A 21,101-nucleotide genomic window follows, 5' to 3' on the forward strand; every position below is an offset into this window, starting at 1 on the left:
GTGGATACTATTATATTAGTAGATGAAACTAAATATTAAAATAAAAATTATTATTTCATATAAAATTATATATATATATATATATATATATATATATATATTGTAATAAATAGAAAAAGAAGTTGTGTAAACAATATATAAGAGAAAAGAGTATTTATGTGTCAAAAATCATGCCATAAAAAATCTAACCCATGAACTACAAAGTAAAAATTTCATCAATTTTAATATATATATTTATAAAGAAATAGAAATATTAAATTAGTATTGGTAAATAATTTACGATGCAAAAGAGAAAAAAATTCACGAATATGAGATTTTATTTAAACATTAAAACTTATCACTTAAAAATAAAGCAAAAAAAAAAGAAGCTAATTTGTGGCTGTTTTAGCCTGAGGAGCATGCTCTCCAAGCCATGCGAAGATAGTCCCAAATACAAGCTCTACATTTTCCTTGGGTTCTCCAATCAAAACGTGCCACATACCAGGAAATACCCTCATAGTTTTGTCCTTGCTCGCAGCTGATTCATACACAAACCTAGCAGAGTTGAAGTCACAGACCATATCATCCTCCCCATGCACCATCAGCAATGGAACCTCTAGTTCATGGCAATGCCCCTTTATATACTCACAAATCCTCAGAAACTCTAATGCTGTCGCTGCCGGTGGCTTCCCTGTCGTCCGGCGATTCGGGTTCTTTGCCACCAACCTTCTTTTCCACTCTTCTTTGTAAGATTTGCTAGCCACTGGCTTTGAGGCCACTACTTTCCAAGTGGGTGCAAACAGTGCAGCCACAGGAAGTAGCTTCTCCAATGGCCAAATGGGCTTAAACTTGGGAGAAATTCCACACATTGAGCCGTTCAAAATCAAACCATTCCATGCAAATCTTTGCTGTAAGCATATGAGAACTGAAATTGCACCTCCTAGTGATTCTCCATAAAGAAAAGCAGGAAGCTTGGGATTATCTGCCTTAACAGAGTCAAAAAACTGTATGCAATCATTAACAACAGGTTGGATATTTGGTATGTGACCAGGCAACCCATCAGAGCGGCCATGGCCCTGGAGGTCAAGAGCACAGACCAAGAACCCATTTTTGGCTATAGCTACTGCAGTAAGCTCATTGAGCCAGCTGCTTTCAGAGGAGTAGCCATGGACCATAGCTACTAACCCTTTAGGGTTGAAGGTGGAATCAAGACGCCATGATTGAGTGAAGATGTTCATGTTCTCCTCGTTGAGCATGAAGGATTGTTGGTGAAGAATTTGGTTCTTTCTGTAGAACTCTTCTCTTGTGAAGTCCCCAAATGGGCTATTTTCATTGGCTTGGTGGATTGGGTGAGACATAATGATTACCTTCTGATCTTCTTTCTTTTTTTTTTTTTTTTCCAGGAAATAAAAAATTGAAGAGAAATTTTTGAAAGGGAAAAGTTGGGAATGATTGGAATAATAATGAGAATGGAGATTGAGAGTTACCTGGCAATAGCATTGCATTATATGGAGGGAGAGAGATGACCCTTCAACCGCCTAATTATCATCTCTCAACTGTCCTCACACCTAACACTTTATGTGGCTTTTAGGCAAAAGAAACACATGTTCCAATTACACTAACACCACACCAAAAACAACTTTTTACACAATTTTTTTTTATGAATTAAAATTTCATTAATGAAATCAAGAAAACTTAACCTGAAAAATTACGAAGTGGTTTTTTTTTTCTTCCTTATTTTAAAGATACAGAATGTTTTAGGTCTTGGAAAAACTTTTAGAATATTTTTTTACTTTTTTTAATTGACATAAACCAAAATCGGAATGGCCTAGTCACCTCGGGCAAAATAAAAATGTAAATTCTTTTCATTAAAATTGTACTTAAAAGTTTCTTACCTCATACTGTTGTTTCTGTTAATTAGTAATTAAATTAAGTAATTAATTACTTATTATTAGAATAAATTTTCCTGAAATTAGGAGTTCTAATTTAAATTAAAATAATTAGTAAAAAAATTTTAAAAAATAATAATAATTTTCATATAAAAAAAATTATCAACAAATATTATAACCTCCCTTTTAGTAGGCGATTTATAAACTCTACTATAATTTCTTAATAAGGTTAGTGGTATATCTTGATCTTAAATTGAGTGAACTACTCATTACTTAGAGGGTGTTTGGTTCACTTGTTTAGTGCACCTGATAGCAGATAGACACCAAAACAAGTGAACTAGAGTGTTTGGTAAGCTTAAAAAAATAAAAATAAAGCTGATACGATATGATACCCATTATCTGCAGTTTGTATCAACTATATTTTTAGAGTTGTTTCTCATCAACTGATAGCTGATTTCATTTTTTTTTATTTTAACTATATTTTCTTTTTTTTATTTAACTCGAAAATTAATATTATTAATACTTTTATCTTTTTTATTTATAATTTTAATATTTTAATTAATGCATTTCGACTTTGTTAAAATATTTTTTATTAATAACATAAAATATAAAATATTTATTTATACCTAAAAACTTAAAATTAATTATAAGTTTTTCCTTTATTAACATTAATAATTAATTTATTATTTTATCTATATTTTTAAAGTTATTTAATTATTTTTTTAAAATTTAATTATTTTTTTATTTCAATAATAAAATAAATGATATAATATAATAGATTAATAATTATATATTTGTAACAACCCAAAAAAAAAATAGTAAATAAAAAAATAAATTATAAGTAAAATAAAATTAAAATATCATGTTATTAATACTATAAGATTTATTTGAATTGATTTTAAAATAAAAGAAAATAATTAGAATAAATAAATTAAAAATTAAATTAAATATTTAAAATTTAAAATTTTTCCAGGAAATGAATCTGGACAACATGTCTGTCCAGGTTCATTCTTAGAAAAAAAAAAAAAACCAGCAGCCCCCCCCTGAAACTCTCTCTCCTGTCACTCTCCCTCCCCCTCCCTTTTTCTTCCGACTGGTGAGCCTCCAGCCACCATGGCCGGCCGGCGAGAGGTCCCCCCACCTTGGACGTTGCCGGTGCACCACCAGTCGGCCGACAGCACCACCAGACGCGACGGCAAGAGAGGGAGAAGAGAGGGAAATGCGTGGGCAGGTGGTCCAACTTCCAGGCGCAATTCCGGCTTCATCCGAGGTCCGATCAAGGCGATTCACGTGGCGTTGGAAAGCTTGTTCCGAGAGCTTTCTTTTGATACTAATTTTGCAGCAAATGGAGGTCGGATGAGTGAGATATGGAGGAGAGAAATTTCAAAATTTTCAAGCTTTTGGGTCAGATCTAGGACAATCTGACCGTTGGATTGATGATCCGAGACCACTTATGAACTGAGAGAGAGGAGAGAAACATGATGATAGACAGATGTTGCCGGCGACTGACGGCCGGCCACCGTGTGCGGTGGTTCTGGCGGTGGCTCCGGCGAGCTTTGGGGATAATTCAACTTTCAGAGGCTTCCTCATAAATTTTTGAAATTTTTGAGACATAAATAAGCTTTGGGTAAGATTATTTTCATTATTTCACAGTCTGTGGTGCTTAAATACAGTGTTTCTTAAACAGGAAAAATTAGAAAAAATTCTAAGAAAAATAAATGATAAAAGTAAAATTATTTGGATATATTCTATAGTGTTTATTGAATTTTTAAGTGATTGTAGAATATTTTTGAAAAATAAAGATGGATATTAGTTAGATTTTTAGTATATGGGCATATAAGATTATCTGAAATTATGATATTTAAATTTTATATGATTGGTTGAAGCTTGAGAATAGAGGTTTAAATATGTGAATACTGAATTGGGTTGAATTAAGAATATGTTAGCTATTGGAAACTTATAGAATTGAATAATATTCTTGAATAAAATATTTATGAGTGATTAGAAAATTACAATTCATTTTATGATAGCTTTATAACTTTATTAAGGATCGCGGGGCAAAATTTTAGAATTTTCAGAACTTGTTTGAGTGGATTTTTACAAAATATCAATTATAGGGACTAAAATATAATTTTTCAAGTTTATGACTATTGTCTAATTTGGAGGGCCCAGGAGGGGCCATATAATGTTGATGAAATGTGATTGTGAAAATTGAAATTTAGAAGTGTTATTTGAATCTTTTTGCAGGTTGGCTAGGTTCTAGGTATAGGGGAAACTCTGCCGAATTTTCAGCATAAATTAGGATATGTTGCCTCTTTAAATTTATTTTTATTTGAATTAGCACTAATAAATCCACAATAAAATTATGTAGGTGATCATGGTCAACCGTCTTCCTTCACCTAACCTCTACAGTCATCTTTGTGTACTGTGAGTAAAATATTAATTTTAATTATAATTTCAATATTATTATATGTTTAGGCATGCCCATGCATCACTTATAAATATGTATCTATGTAGTTAAACACTAGGCACGTTTTATATTGTATTCTTAATTGATGAATTACCATGGATGCTATTTGTGGTAATTTGGAGCAGTATGCGTGCGTTGGCATGCGTGTGGTATGGTATTGGATATGGACAGGATGGGTAAACACGGCTTGAGAGACACTCACTAGGACCCTGTCCTTTATGCATAAGTTGAGGTAGACACGGCTTGAGAGACACTCACTGACACCCTGCATTTGGTTTATTAAGTGAAAGTCCTACTTGAGAGACACTGGCTGGCAGAGGTTGGATTAAGAAAGCTGTATAGGGGATCAACTCTCATATATGTATTGTTTGAACAGTGTTGGGTGTGTAAGTACTTCAAATTGCCTTTTTGCTGTTATGATGTGATGTGTATTTGATGATGTTGTATTTCACTCCACAAGATGCATTAGCTTTAGATAGTTATAGAGATTATGATTAAAATTGGTATTTTACTCTCTGAGTCGAACGCTCACTATTGTTTACCTTATTTTTTCATACTACAGGAGAAGAACTTTTTTAAGAATAACCTGCTTTTTTTCCTCACAGGTTATCAATAATTACTTAATTGAATTATTATTCTCTAAATTTATAATTTAGAACTCCACATGTATTAGTAGTAGCATTAATCTTGTCAAGAACTGTATGAATTTAAGTTTTTGTATTTATAGATGAAAATTTTTTTGAGTTTTCAATAGTTTATGAATGATGTAGCAGGGTTGAGCTGGGCTCCCCTAATTTTCCTTTATGATAATTATTGAGTTAAATTAGCTAGAAATAATATTATAATAGTTTAATTTATTTTATTTTATATGCATGTTGGGCCTAAATTATGGGCCTAGTTATGGGTTTGGGAATAGTAAGGCTTACTACTGGCCTTGGGGGCTTTATGCCAGCCCAAGTCCTAGTGTTGGTCCGGCCCATAGGTTGGGTCGTAACAAAGTTGGTATCAAAGCTTAGGCTTTAGATTCATGGGAAAATGTACACCTAGAGTTGTCACATGCAGAGTATAGGGTCCTGTTTCGTCTTCTTCTATTATTCTTTGTTTCTAGATTCTGCATCATACCTAGGGTAATATAAGAGTGCCTCAGTTAGTGTCTTGATTTTTGTGGAGTACATAGATATGTGAAATAGATTTAGCAAACATATTGAGGTCTGCCATGAGGATACGTACTCCAAGAAATGCTATGTTTCTGTCAGTATAGGTTTGAGTGTCATGCCTATATGGTGCAAGGCGGGAGGACATAAAGGTGATTTTTGGCAATATAGTTGCTTCAGATGGGAACGAGGGTACCACTGCTAGTAGTCATTAGTGGATAGCCCCGTCAAAGTAAGTATATAGTATTAGTGAGTTCAAGAGAGATAAGAGATTCGGGAAATCTAGTATGTGGGATGTACCGTAGTAACTATGCAATATTCTCGATATTTGTGCTGTAAGCTACAGATTACAGTACTGACATGGGATTATTGTGTAGAGTTACGTATTTTCCCGTGGTACACCAGGATGAGGTTGTTTGCAAATGGCCTCTACTTTGGTACAGTTATACCTGAACAGGGTTCTATTACTACAAAAGAGTTTGGAAATCCTAGGTAGAGATTTAAAACCCTAGAGCTAAAATATCGAAGGGTCACAATTGTAAGGTAGCTAGAGTCAGTGACTCAGTTACCCTAGTATGAGCTACAGTTACATCAGGAATTGCTGAAAGACTAGAGGTTTCAGTATAGTCATAAGTTAAAGGTAACACCTATAGGGTGAGGCCATTTGGTCTTTGATATGGGGTCTTAGATAGTTTTTGCATTGCAATGGGCCTTTTGCCTAAAGTTTAGTAAAAAAAAAAAAAAAAGCAGTATCTTATTTGTGTAGCAGCAGGGCACAGGGTACGATTTTTCTCCCCTAAAGGAGACAGGAAGCTATGGATGATGTTCATAGCCTGTGAAACGACGCTTTAAGGGGTTTGCTGTATGATAAGAGAGTAGATAACCTGACATAGTTGTGGCAAGGTGGTAGATGTAGTACCTTTTTCACAGTCAATTATGATGTAAAGCGGTCTTATTCTTTTAAGAGGGATGGGGGTTTATTACTAATAATGGTGACTAACAAAATAGTGCCCCAGATGGGACTGTAGAGTGTGGTAGAGAGTAGTTGGCTCAGGTATCCTAGAGAGGATACAAGTTCCATTATAGGAGTCATATATAATCAGATCATGATGGATGTAAAGCCTTTGAATTGAATGACGAGTTTGGGTACCCAATATCTTAAGTTTTGGCTAATTGAGTAAACATGAAAAAAAAAATAATAATAATAAATAAATAAAATAAAATTGTTGCAGAATTAGTTTTCGAGGTAGTAAGGGTATTATGTAGGCTAAAGGATAGAAATAGACATCACACAATAAATGTATGACTGCAATTTCTTGAATTCCTTTCTAACTTCATATTGTTCAAAACAATAGTATAATCTAATTATAATAGTATTAAGAGTAATAAATTAGCGAAGATAAATCACAGGAGGCCAGTGGATAGAGAAAGTACAAAATGAAAATTTAGACAATTGATTGCAGATGCAACATAATCTAAGTGCTAGTAGAAGTACTAGCTAGAGTGGTCAAAGGACCAAATCTGAGTAGCACAGATATGTGATAACCCGGTAGAGACTCTGAAAGATATAGTTAACAAGTACAATTGTCATGTTAGGAAGAAGAATGGAACCAGGGATAGAATAGTTAAGTTCTAATTTGGGTAAGATAAAAGAAATAAATGAAAAGACAACTTGAAGGGCACAAAATAAAAAGGAACAAAGTTAAGATATAGGGTAGGCTAAGTGTTATTCTTGGCAAGGTGAATGACAAGGATGGAGAACCCAAAATGAGACCACATTAGTGAGAATAGTGATGGAGGTATGAAATCTAGTAATGTGATACTCATAGCATGATGTAGTTGGGGTACAGAGAATAGAAGTTAGTAAGTAGTAAGTTGAATAAAAGTCAATCTAATAGATCAAATAGGTATGATGAGAAGAAAGAATGATAGATAATGACACATAGGCTTTAGGTTAGACTTTTGAGATAGTGAGAAGGTAGTTAGAGGTTCATTATGAATGTTAAGCAAACGTCTTTAGAGTGATCAACAGAATCACTTTGCAGTGAAGCAATAATGACAGAACAACAGTAGGGGCAGAAAGAAAAGCAACAAGCATAGGTGGTTATAAATCACTAGAAAGTTCAAGGATCAAATTAATGACCATAGGTAAGAGTGGAATTAGTGCTAAAAGAATCTATTAGTAAGAGAAATCTTTCAAGATTCAACAAAAGTTAAGGGCACAATATCAATGATGATAGGACAATGAATTATAAAGTATTATGTCAGGAAGGACAATGATACAGTAAAGGGTTCATGCAAATGATACCTTATAGGTAGAGCACAATTGTGCTAAGAGATGATGAAATTTGAAGAGAAAGGCCAAGAAACATAGGTTAAACATTATTATATGAACAATCAGGCATAATTGACTGTAAGAGGATATTTTTCTTTCTCTTCAAGTTTAACTCGTGCTTTTTGTTCTAGAGGGTTATATAAGGAACAGAGACAGAGTCAAGGAGACCTGGTTATTTGAGAGTTTGGTAGGCACCAATTATACACAATTTCCTGATATGAGAATGACAGTAAGTGCATGCCTAGTATTAAGTATGAAAGGACGAGCAAAGTAGTCACAGGAGTTAAATTGAGTTAACTACTAAGGCTTGCAACCGTTTTAAACTATGAGCTGGAGGAAATACTATTTGTGGATGAGTTTCAATAGATGATATTTTTGCCAATGGGAAAAGTTGAGGCTGAAGTTTGGAAAGTTGTGGGCAGTATATGTGGCTATATCAAGGAGAATGAACTAAGTATCTAGTTGGGAATTGTGGCAGAACACGCATTTACCACTACTTCGTCAGTTCAGGTGGAACTTATAGGCTCAAGGATTGTAGGAAATAATAATATTTTGATGGTCATGTTAGGAAGGAAGTACAGGGAGAATCATCTACGGTGAATATCCTAGTGGTAACTAATCGCAGAGTTAAAATTCTAGAAGTAACAGAGTTAGTAGTCAAGTTGAGAATAAAAAGTATAAAGGGTACAATTAATGCTAATGGGATGAATATCGTCAAGGGAAAGGCACAAGGCAAGGAAAGACAAAGAGGAATAGTATGAGAGGACATTAAAGAATGTCTAGGGCAAGTTATGGTAAAATGGCAGGTTAAGGGAATAGTGGAGCCTCAATCTAAGTACCAATGTTTCAAGAAAATGCCTCAAATAATAAGAAGTTCAAGCAGAAAGCAAGGAACTCCCTTTTCAGGAAAAGATGGTAGGATATGATAAGTTGTTTTAACTGGGTGGCTTAGGAATACGTAAACTTTTGTTAGGTCAGAGAAGAGACCCAATCCACTTTCTAATATTGATAGATAGAATATGAACACTCAACGCTTAGATGGAGCTCTACATAACTAGTTACATAAGATGGACATGAGTTGATTTGAGGACCTTAGTAATGACACAAAGGAGATTGAAAATTCGAAGTATCATGGGAGTGAGAATATGCATAGGTACTAACCGTTGAAGTCAAAGGACAAGTAAAAATTTAGAATAAGATGCCTATGATAGGTGCTACAAGAAACATGTTATAGAATACTATAGGATAAGGAACATAAGTCATGTCCTTGGGAAGCAGAAGATTGAGGGGTAAGCGCCAAGGTTGATTAAAGTTAAGAGACATAAAGTCAAGTACAGAGAGGTATAGTGAATACTTGAGATGTCAGAAAAATGGTCAATGAATAGTTAAGAGATAAGAGCATCTCTAGTAAAAAAAAATGATGACAGTTAGGGCACTACGGTAAAAATCAGAGAGCAGAGGAATGCGATCTATACTGCACGAAGAGTTTGGAGAATAAAGCATTTTAACCATCTTTGCTTAGCTGGAGGAGTAAATGCTCGCACCTATCCCAATAGCCCTCTTTCTTTATCCCTTGTTTATTTGAAAATTCAAGGACGAATTTTTCTTAAAGGGAAACAATGTAACAACAAAATAATAATAATAATAATAATAATAATAATAATAATAATAATAATAATAATAGTAAATAAATAAATAAATTATAAGTAAAATAAAATTAAAATATTATGTTATTAATACTATAAGATTTATTTGAATTGATTTTAAAATAAAGGAAAATAATTAGAATAAATAAATTAAAAATTAAATTAAACATTTAAAATTTAAAATTTTTCTAGGAATGAATCTGGACAACATGTTTGTCCAAGTTCATTCTCAAAAAAAAAAAAAAAACACCCCGCCCCCCCCCCCCCCCCCCCCCCCCAACACTCTCTCCCATCACTCTCCTTCCCCCTCCCTTTTTCTTCTGACCGGTGAGCCTCCAGCCACCATGGCCAGCCGGCAAGAGGTCCCCCCATCTTGGACGTTGCCGGTGCACCACCATTCTGTCGACAGCACCACCAAACGAGGCTGCAAGAGAGGGAGAAGAGAGAGAAACGCGCGCGCAGGTGGTACAACTTCCAAGCGCGATTTCGGCTTTATCCGAAGTCCGATCGAGGCGATTCAGGTGGCGTTGGAAAACTTGTTTCGAGAGCTTTCTTTTGATACCAATTTTGCAGCAAATGGAGGTCAGATGAGTGAGATATTGAGAAGAGAAGTTTCGGATTTTTCAAACTTTTGGATCAGATCTAGAACGATCCGACCATTGGATTGACGATCCGAGACCACCTATGGACTGAGGGAAAGGAGAGGAACAAGATGGTATGATCAGATCCGGCAGATGTCGCCTAATGTTAGAGTTATGTGTATACTTAACATGAGTTGTTTTCTTGTGTAGAAAATTATGAATATGCTGTCTTCAATTTGCTGTTTGGCTGCTGGCATAGTTAGAATAGCTTGGGGATGAATTTTGTTTCAAATCTTCACTATATTAAATTTTGTGTTATGATAGATTACTATATTTGATCATAATTGTTGCCTCGAGATTCAAAAATAATTAATTTTCTTGAAAGCAAGCTTGCCAAGAAAAATGCTTAATGTTTATGTAGTTGCTGATCGTTCTTGATATTTGCAATGTAAACAACACCAATTTGTCCTGACTTGCAAGATTTAATGTGTTAGTGAACGCCATTCGGACAGCTCTCCATTGATGACCCTTTTAGTAAATTAAGTACTTTTGCACCTGGTTTCCATATCTATATTTTCCACTTTGTGTTTACTTGAGAATGTTAATGTTTTCTTTTGGGTCTGTTGCATGTCTACTTTCTATTTGCGGGTTTTCATAATTATGCATGCAAGTTGACAATGATGCCGTGCCTTTGAAGTGACTTTGCCTATTTTATCTTCTTTTAGCCTCCACTCTATTGCCTCCACTTTCTAGTCTTCTAATCATCTTTGTTTAATTATCAGTTCTTGAATTCCATCTTCAGCCTTAACTATACAGCCAATTAAAAGTTTGTTGAGGCGATGTTCAACTAGTTTATTGATACAAAACCATAACATTTCCGTGGCTTCTTTTCCAGGTTGGAAACTTTCAGTTGAGTTCTCTCATTCAGAAAGCTATCAGACTTAGAAAGGCAGGGTTTCTGTACAAGCAGAGGCTTGAAAGGAGGTGTTCAGACCTTCAAAAGGCTGAAGCTGAGGTATGCCAGAAATTACATATTATATGTCATGTATATTGATGTGTTTCAATTTGACATGGTCTCAAAAAGAATTCCATCACCTAAAATGCAAGTATAAGGAACTGAAAGTGATCCTTTTGTATGATAGTAGCATATTTGACATAGTTTGCCCCATTTTGTGAAATGATTCTACTGCAAACTTCTAGTTTGTCTTATAATTATAAATAAATTATATAGTTGCTTCAACTCTTTTTTATGAATATTAATTTAAAATATAAAATTGATACTAATTTTGTACTTTATATTAATTTTTAATAAAAAAATTTTTAATCTATATTATATATATTTAATTTTTTTTTATAAAGTTAAGTGGATCAAGCAATAACAATAAGTAGTAGATAAGTTGTTGGTCCCTTCAAGAAACATTTTCTAGCTCCACCCCTTGTAAGGACAACAAGAGAGGACACCACCGAGTTTTTCATGACGATGAATTTACATTAAAGATCAACTTTGAGTCTGTATTTATTTATAATTGTGAATAATTCTGATTAGCAATATTCAAGATGATATTCTTAGCGCATATTACTGACAGATAATATCATATTAGTAAATGAAAATAAATATTAAAATAAAATTATCATTTCATATTAAATAATATATATAGAAAAAGAAGTGTAAACAATATATAAGAGAAAAGAGTATTTATGTGGCAAAATTCATGCCATAAAAAATCTAACCCATGAACTAAAAAATAAAAATTTCATCAATTTTAATATATATAAAAAATAAAAAGAAATAGAAATATTAAATTAGTATTGGTAAATAATTTACGATGCAAAAGAAAAAAAAAATCTCCAATGTGAGATTTTATTTAAACATTAAAACTTAACACTTAAAAAAAAGAAAAAAAAAAAAAGAAGCCAATTTGTGGCTGTTTTAGCTTGAGGAGCATGCTCTCCAAGCCATGCGAAGATAGTCCCAAATACAAGCTCTACATTTTCCTTGGGTTCTCCAATCAAAACGTGCCACATACCAGGAAATACCTTCATAGTTTTGTCCTTGCTTGCAGCTGATTCATACACAAACCTAGCAGAGTTGAAGTCACAGACCATATCATCCTCCCCATGCACCATGAGCAATGGAACCTCTAGTTCATGGCAATGCCTCTTTATATACTCACAAATCCTCAGAAACTCTAATGCTGTAGCTGCCGGTGGCTTCCCTGTCATCCGGCAATTCGGGTTCTTCGCCACCAACCTTCTTTTCCACTCTTCTTTGTAAGATTTGGGGGAAATTACCTAGATGGTGTAATTTAAAAACTAAATTACCAAAAGGAGGTGAGGAAAAAATTATTTATCAAAAGGGGTATTTTTGGTGACGTGGAGGAGAGAGACTGGCAGACTCAACCATGAGTAGCGACTAAGGACCAATTTGTACTAAAAAACCTCCTTTTGGACTAAAATGTAAAAAAAAAAAAAAAAATTTAAAAAGTCATACGTAGCTGGGTGCTACCCATACTAAAGTCTTGCTGCACTCAACAGTACAGATTCTCTTGTTTGGTGAAAAAGGTTTCGTTTTACGAAAAGAAGCAGCTGGGTACTACTCATGGTAGCGTTTAGCTGCATTCAAACAGTACTGATTTTCTCGTTTTAAGAAAAAAAAGTCAAAAAAAAAAAAAAGAAGTGGGCAGCTACTACCCATGGTAGCGCCTACCAGCTAGACGCTACCAAAGTTAGCGCCCAGCCTCATTTCGCGTGGCGTCAGAACTAGCCCCTCCTTTACGTCAGACCTCCTTTACGTCAAACCTCCGTGGCGTCAGAATCAGCCCCTCCTCTGCGTCAGACCCGTGAACTGTGAAGAGTGGAGTCCTGCTACAATTAGACGCGCATAATAGTGGCGTCTAAGTCCACTATTTATACCACCCTCCACTACTTCCCCCACATCCCATCAGCTATAAAAAAAAATAAAAAAATAAAAAAAATCAACCCTACTCTGCTCTCCCTCTAAAATTTTGCTGTAGATCAACTTTGTGTAAAAAATTTACTAATCATTTATTTGTTTATTTCTCTTTGATCATAGAGAAAACAAAAGGTAAATAAATATATTTAGAGTTAAGTTTTTATTATTCATGCTATATACATATTATATAATAATATATCTATCTAATAATATCTGATATATTTTTTTATATGCTAACAATATTTCTATCTCTGTATCTCTCTTTCTCTCCATATTTATAGATAAATTAAAGCCCATTGAATTTTGAAGTAATTTTATTTTGAGATAATTTTTATATTATTATTAATGTTAAATAATAATGATATAATAACAAATACTGTAGCATGATTTATTATAATACTCTAATAAAAATACTATTTATTAAAATTTTTGCACACTCTAATAAAGAAAATAATTTTTTATAAGTGTAATAGTATAATTTTTTTTATTATTGTTGTTAGATAATATTTTTATAATAAAAATGACTATAACATAATTTTTTGTAATACTCTAATATCTCTCTCCCTCTCTTTGTCAGTATCTCTTTCTCTCAGCTTGTAAAAAAAGTAAAGTGTAGTGCATTTTTAGGTATTATTTTAGTTATTGATGTTATATTATAAATTGTTATAGTATAATTTTTTATGACCCTCTAATCTCTCCCTCTCTCTCTCTCGACCTGAAGAGAACTTAAAGGTGCAGTGAATTTTGAGGTAATTTTTTATTTTGAGATTTTTTTTATATTAAATACTAACTTTATAAGAAAAATTAGTATAATATAATTATTTATAATACTGGAAAGAACTATTGTTTATTAAAATTCGTAGACACTGTAAAAGAAAATAATATTTTGTAAGTCAAACAGTAATTTTTTTTTATTTTTGTTAAATAACAATTTTATAATAAAAATTACTGTTATATAATTTTTTGTAATACTCTAATCTCCCTTCTCCCTCTCTATTTTTCTATCAATATCTCTTTCTCTCAGTCTGTAGTGAAAGTAAGTTTCAGTGCATTTTGACATATTTATTTAATTATTGATGATATTACAAATTGTTTACTATAATTTTTTATGACACTCTAATCTCTCTCTCTCAGTGTCTCTTTCTCTCTCTCTGGCTATAGGAAAATTAAGGTGCAGTGAATTTTGAGGTAAATTTTACTTTGAGCTAATTTTTTTTATTATTCATATTACATTTTTTTTAATTATTGATGTTAAATACCAATTTTATAATAAAAATTTCTATAATATAATTTTTTATAATACTATAAAAATAAAACTACTATTGATTAAAATTCCTGCACACTCTAAAAAAAATAATTTTTTGTAAGTGTAAAGTAATTTTTTTTAATTATTATTGTTAAATAATATTTTTATAATAAAAATAACTGTGTTGTATAAAAGTACTGTTGTGAATCTTGAGGTAATTTTTATTTTGAGATAATTTTTATTATTATTCATGTGACATTTTTTTTCATAGATGACATTTTATGATTATTATGGAAAATTTGTAGGTAATATTTATTTTGACATTAATTTTTGTATTATTGCTATTATATGAAAATCTAAATAGAAAATAATATGTTAGATGTAAATACAATACTGTATTTGTTAATTTTTTTATATAATGTGTTATAATAGATATTAATAGATTAAAAGACTAATAATTAGAGTGATTGTTTGTTCATTTATTTTTGTAATAGAAGAGTAATAATACGGTGCAGTGAAAGATTAATAAGTTGATAATTACCTTTAATAGGAATGGAAGAAGAACAAATGCACAGTCGAAATTACCTCCGGCCAGGTCCATCTGATCCTTCAATACTCAGACACTAGAGACTTCATCTGTCAGAGTCTATCTGGAAAGGTACAATGCAGGAAGAGGTGATAACTTGTAGAAGACATGCAGATGTTCTTCACTTGGATGCCCCTCCACAATTGATTGTTCCTCATTTGACGGAAAGTGGTTTTATTGGAGTATCTCGAATGAGATTTTTTGCATTGGATTGGCATCTCATATCAGCTCTAATTGAAAGGTGGAGACCTAAGACGCACACATTCATGTTATCGATAGGAGAGTGTACTATCACTCTAGAAGATATTGGTATAATTACTGGATTGTCTATAGATGGTCATGCAATAACTGGCAATTCTAAATTGGATTGGCCATCTATTTGTGAAGAATATCTAGGCATAAGGCCACCTCCACATGTATTTAAGGGATGTGGATTATATATGTCATGGTTTGTAGGTTAATTTGAAGCTATTCCTGAAGGAGCTGATGATACCAATTTACTTATACATGCACGAGCATATATAATGCGTCTAATTGGAGGTTCACTTTTCAATAACAAATCAAACGCTCGTGTTAATTTGATGTTCCTACCATTGCTTGCGGATATGAGACAAGCTGGGCAATATAGTTGGGGTTCAGCATATCTTGCATTCTATATAAGGAGCTTTACCGTGGAGCAGATCCTGAAACTAAAGAGATATCTGGTGCCCTTTTCATCCTACAGATTTGGGCATGGGAGATAATTAAGAATGTTGCTCCATCATTACCAGATCCAGCACCACATGATAATGCTCCATTGGGTAGATAATTCAAACATTTATAAATTAAGAAATAAATTTATGGGTTACTTTGCAGGTGGAGTAAAATGCGATAGGTGACACAGGTTACCATACATGTATTAATCCAAATGAGAGATAATATTGATAGAATGGCAGATAATAATGTGAGATACATAATAACATATTTCTATTAAATTAATTATAAGAGTTAATCTTATTTTCATCTAACAACAATTTTTTCTATGGTTTATATTTGCAGTTTATATGGGAACCATTCACCCAGGATGTACTAAATGGTTTGCTTGAGTATTGCATGCAGGGGGGGGGGGGGGGGTAGCAGGCGATGGTGCCACTAATCTGCTTTCACATTATTGAGTGGCACCAACCTGATAGGGTATTATTGCAATTTGGATTGCAGCAGCCGATTCCTCGGCCCCCTCGTCAAACAGACGATCTGCATCAAACTTCACTGCGACAAGGTGATGGTGACTAGGCAACATTTCATGCCCAATATATTAACAGATAGAATAAATGCCACCAATTCATTGTACCAGGTGATGCTGCTACGAGGCCACTCCACCATCATTCGCAGTACATAGAGTGGTATTGCCGCTTGTCTAGACGATGGATCTCAGTAACAGGAGCTGCTATAGGTTCTGTGGTAAAGTATCATTTTTACCTTTGTTTCTTTAATAGTGTATTTGATTATTAAGTAATAAATTAAGTGTGTAATTTTATTATATTCAAAATTGTGTTTCACAGAAGGATGGCCTGGAAGAATTGCTTATTACATTGGAAGATTCGTCCGCACAGAATATTACATATAGTAAAAGATTAGTCCTAAATATGCTATGAGCCCTGCAGGAGGAGAAGCGTCCTATTAACCGACGACCACCATATCTAGATCCGGCCCCACCAACACATGTTTTTGGGAGTTGTTAGAAGATCCATCGATTGTGCAATCATAGCAACAGCAGAGAAAGCATAGGGGTGGACAAGTAAGACAAAGGGAGCCATCTAATCCGTCTACAACACCAATAACTGAAGCAGTGCCACACCCTATATTTTACCATCCCTTTGATAGTTTTGATGCTAGGGCACAACCTCCTACCCAATTTCCCGAAGCTGGTCCGTCAACATCCATTCCAACATTCACTGAATATTTATAAATCCAGTACACAGATTGGACCCCTGGTCCATCCATGCTAGGCCCTTCTGGACAGTGGATGCCTTCGCCCTCACAACATATGATGCAATAAGAAAGGACATTATTCGAGTTCATTCCAACTCAACATGAGAGGACACCATTTGATGCAATGTTCGCCCCTTTCTCTCGACCATCTTCGACATCGCGATATGGATTCGATGCTGCAGAAGCTTCAGAGATGTATTTTGCACCTCATGATTCTGGGCTTGGGACTTTTGCATCAGGGGTGGGACTCTTTGAGCATTATGAATCTGGTTCAATGCAGAATGAGGCAGGTCCATCTTCAAGCATGCAGCAAACTGGACCAGAACTTCAACTAATGTCGAAACAGGATGTTGATGAACATGAAGATCAAGGAGAACATTGCAGACATGGGAGGTGGGCTGGTGCGTTGCGTCATGCAGGATAGAGGAGGTGTCCAGGATATGGCATGTGACCATTTTTTATTTTTATTTCTTTATAATTTATTTAGTACATGTATAAAATATGTGTCATAAATGACATTGCTGAAAAAATTATGCATTTATTATAATATCTAAAATTATTTTTAGTGATATCTTTAATTTTGCAAACGTAAACTCTGTTCATAGAATAATGTATTTATAGATATAATAAACATAAGTCTCAAAATTTAACTTAACCATCAAGTACATAGTTATTAATTTAACTAAACATTAATTCACATAATCGTCTCAATCTTAGAAAAAAAAATTTTCATCAACAACCTAGTACATAAAAAAAAAAAAAAAAAACATATATCCATACAATAATCCATACAGTTCATACTTATGAATATTATGACTAGGCAATTTTCTTGCAATGTACGTGTATTTCACCTTCAATTGTGCGCTTGACAACTTTAAAACTTCGATGACTTTTCAATTGTCTTATATATTCATATAATTGGAAATAATTATTTTCAAATTCTTCTCGCGCGTGGACTGCAATAACATATTCAAACATAATATAAATATAACAATATAAATAAATTTACAATCCATTTTAAGTAACATAAAATTATGTTATTCAATATTATAATATTATTTTTTTCATTTTTTTATTATTTTATTACCTTTTTTACATATAAAATAATGTTCTAAACCTATTAAATTTTCAAATCTAAATTTTACAACATAATATTTAAATTTTATTACTAATATTTTTTAGTTTAACTAATACAAATTATTAACTATACTATTATATAATATTTATTTTCACTACAAAATTTTAAAAATATTTTACTAATACATAAATTATTTTCTTTAACATGAAATTTATTATTGCATATCATTAAAAAAAAAACACATAAATATATACACTACACATACCTTAAAATTTTGGAGAGAGCCGGTACTTCAAATGGTTGCTCAAAATATTATACAGTGAATAGTGTAGATGCATGAAACTAGTGCAAGAAATGAGAGTTGGATTGGTGTATATACAGCTACTAGACGCTATTATATTTAGAGACTACCTGCTGGATAGAGGACTAGCTTGACGCTACCAATGGTAGCGTCTGATGACAGTGCGTCAGCTGGGTGCTCCTAGCTGGTTGCCTCTTCTCTTTCGACAAGTGGTGCAGATTTTATACTGTTGACTGCAGCTAGACTCCACCATGAGTAGCACCTAGCTGCCAACTCTCTTTCTCGAACAGTGTACTGTTGAGTGCAGCAAGACTCTACCATGGGTAGCACCCAGCTGCCCTGTACTGTTAAGTGCAACAAGACTCTAATATGGATAGCACCCAGCTGCATCTGACTTTTTATTTTTTATTTTTTATTTTTTTTTACATTTCAGTCCAAAAAGAGATTTTTTAGCATAAATTGGTTCTTAGTCGCTACTCATGGTTGAGTCTATCTGTCTCTCTCCTCCATGTCACCAAAAATACCTCCTTTTGGTAAATAGTTTTTCCCTCACCCCCTTTTGATAATTTAATTTTTAAATTATTTAAATTACACCATCTGGGTAATTTCCCCTAAGATTTGCTTGCCACTGGCTTTGAGGCCACTACTTTCCAAGTGGGTGCAAACAGTGCAGCCACAGGGAGTAGCTTCTCTAATGGCCAAATGGGCTTAAACTTGGGAGAAATTCCACACATTGAGCCGTTCAAAATCAAACCATTCCATGCAAATCTTTGCTGTAAGCATATGAGAACTGAAATTGCACCTTCTAGTGATTCTCCATAAAGAAAAGCAGGAAGCTTGGGATTATCTGCCTTAACAGAGTCGAAAAACTGTATGCAATCATTAACAACAGGTTGGATATTTAGTATGTGACCAGGCAACCCTTCAGAGCGGCCATGGCCTTGGAGGTCAAGAGCACAGACCAAGAACCCATTTTTGGCTATAGCTACTGCAGTAAGCTCATTAAGCCAGCTGCTTTCAGAGGAGTAGCCATGGACCATAGCTACTAACCCCTTAGGGTTGAAGGTGGAATTGGTTCTTTCTGTAGAACTCTTCTCTTGTGAAGTCCCCAAATGGGCTATTTTCATTGGCTTGGTGCATTGGGTGAGACATAATGATTACCTTCTGATCTTCTTTCTTTTTTTTTTTCCAGGAAATAAAAAATTGAAGAGAAATTTTTGAAAGGGAAAAGTTGGGAATGATTGGAATAATAATGAGAATGGAGATTGGAGATCATATATATAGAGGAAAGTGAAGAATATGATAAAATATTTCAAGAAATTGATAAGGGTATGGGATTCAGAGTTGCTTGGCAATAGCATTGCATTATATGGAGGGAGAGAGATGATCCTTCAACCGCCTAATTATCATCTCTCAACTGTCCTCACACCTAACACTTTATGTGGCTTTTAGGCAAAAGAAACACATGTTCCAATTACACTAACACCACACCAAAAACAACTTTTTACACAATTTTTTTTTATGAATTAAAATTTCATTAATGAAATCAAGAAAACTTAACCTGAAAAATTACGAAGTGGTTTTTTTTTTCTTCCTTATTTTAAAGATACAGAATGTTTTAGGTCTTGGAAAAACTTTTAGAATATTTTTTTACTTTTTTTAATTGACATAAACCAAAATCGGAATGGCCTAGTCACCTCGGGCAAAATAAAAATGTAAATTCTTTTCATTAAAATTGTACTTAAAAGTTTCTTACCTCATACTGTTGTTTCTGTTAATTAGTAATTAAATTAAGTAATTAATTACTTATTATTAGAATAAATTTTCCTGAAATTAGGAGTTCTAATTTAAATTAAAATAATTAGTAAAAAAATTTTAAAAAATAATAATAATTTTCATATAAAAAAAATTATCAACAAATATTATAACCTCCCTTTTAGTAGGCGATTTATAAACTCTACTATAATTTCTTAATAAGGTTAGTGGTATATCTTGATCTTAAATTGAGTGAACTACTCATTACTTAGAGGGTGTTTGGTTCACTTGTTTAGTGCACCTGATAGCAGATAGACACCAAAACAAGTGAACTAGAGTGTTTGGTAAGCTTAAAAAAATAAAAATAAAGCTGATACGATATGATACCCATTATCTGCAGTTTGTATCAACTATATTTTTAGAGTTGTTTCTCATCAACTGATAGCTGATTTCATTTTTTTTTATTTTAACTATATTTTCTTTTTTTATTTAACTCGAAAATTAATATTATTAATACTTTTATCTTTTTTATTTATAATTTTAATATTTTAATTAATGCATTTCGACTTTGTTAAAATATTTTTTATTAATAATATAAAATATAAAATATTTATTTATACCTAAAAACTTAAAATTAATTATAAGTTTTTCCTTTATCAACATTAATAATTACTTTATTATTTTATCTATATTTTTTAAATTATTTAATTATTTTTTTAATTTTAATTTTTTTCCAATAATAAAATAAATGATATAATATAATATATTAATAATTATATATTTATTTTAATAATATAATAAATTACATAATATATACCTTTATTAGCTATTTCACATATCAATAACAACAGCTAAATATAATTTTACCAAATACTTAACATAAATCAGTCATCATCAGCTACTAACTATTAGCTATCAGCTAACAGTAATAGTTATCAATTGACAGTTATCAGCTGTATTTAACGCTTAAACCAAACAGGCCTCTAAACTTTTTCTTTTTCAAAAAATTAATAATAATAATTTATTATTGATCATTATTTTTAATCGTTTATAACATTAAATTAATGTTATTAAATTCAATATTTGTTACAATTTTGATATTATTTGGCCAAATTAAATTGTACTTTCTGGGTAATTAAAAATTTTAATATTTTCTG

The 21,101-nt window shown here is 32.7% G+C and overlaps 1 protein-coding gene and 1 pseudogene across 1 annotated transcript; both read right to left on the bottom strand.

Annotated features, from left to right (window-relative positions):
* Positions 1–299: 299 nt before the first annotated feature.
* LOC110643191 (caffeoylshikimate esterase) lies at positions 300–1,472 on the bottom strand. The gene has a single exon (XM_021795462.2). It carries the CDS (start codon positions 1,335–1,337, stop codon positions 369–371), a length of 969 nt encoding a protein of 322 aa, XP_021651154.2. The 5' UTR covers positions 1,338–1,472; the 3' UTR covers positions 300–368.
* A 10,454-nt stretch (positions 1,473–11,926) lies between these two features.
* Positions 11,927–19,717, bottom strand: LOC110643175 (caffeoylshikimate esterase-like; annotated as a pseudogene).
* Positions 19,718–21,101: the final 1,384 nt, after the last annotated feature.

This window comes from Hevea brasiliensis, chromosome 17 (assembly GCF_030052815.1).
Source record: "Hevea brasiliensis isolate MT/VB/25A 57/8 chromosome 17, ASM3005281v1, whole genome shotgun sequence".
Classification (NCBI taxonomy): domain Eukaryota; kingdom Viridiplantae; phylum Streptophyta; class Magnoliopsida; order Malpighiales; family Euphorbiaceae; genus Hevea; species Hevea brasiliensis.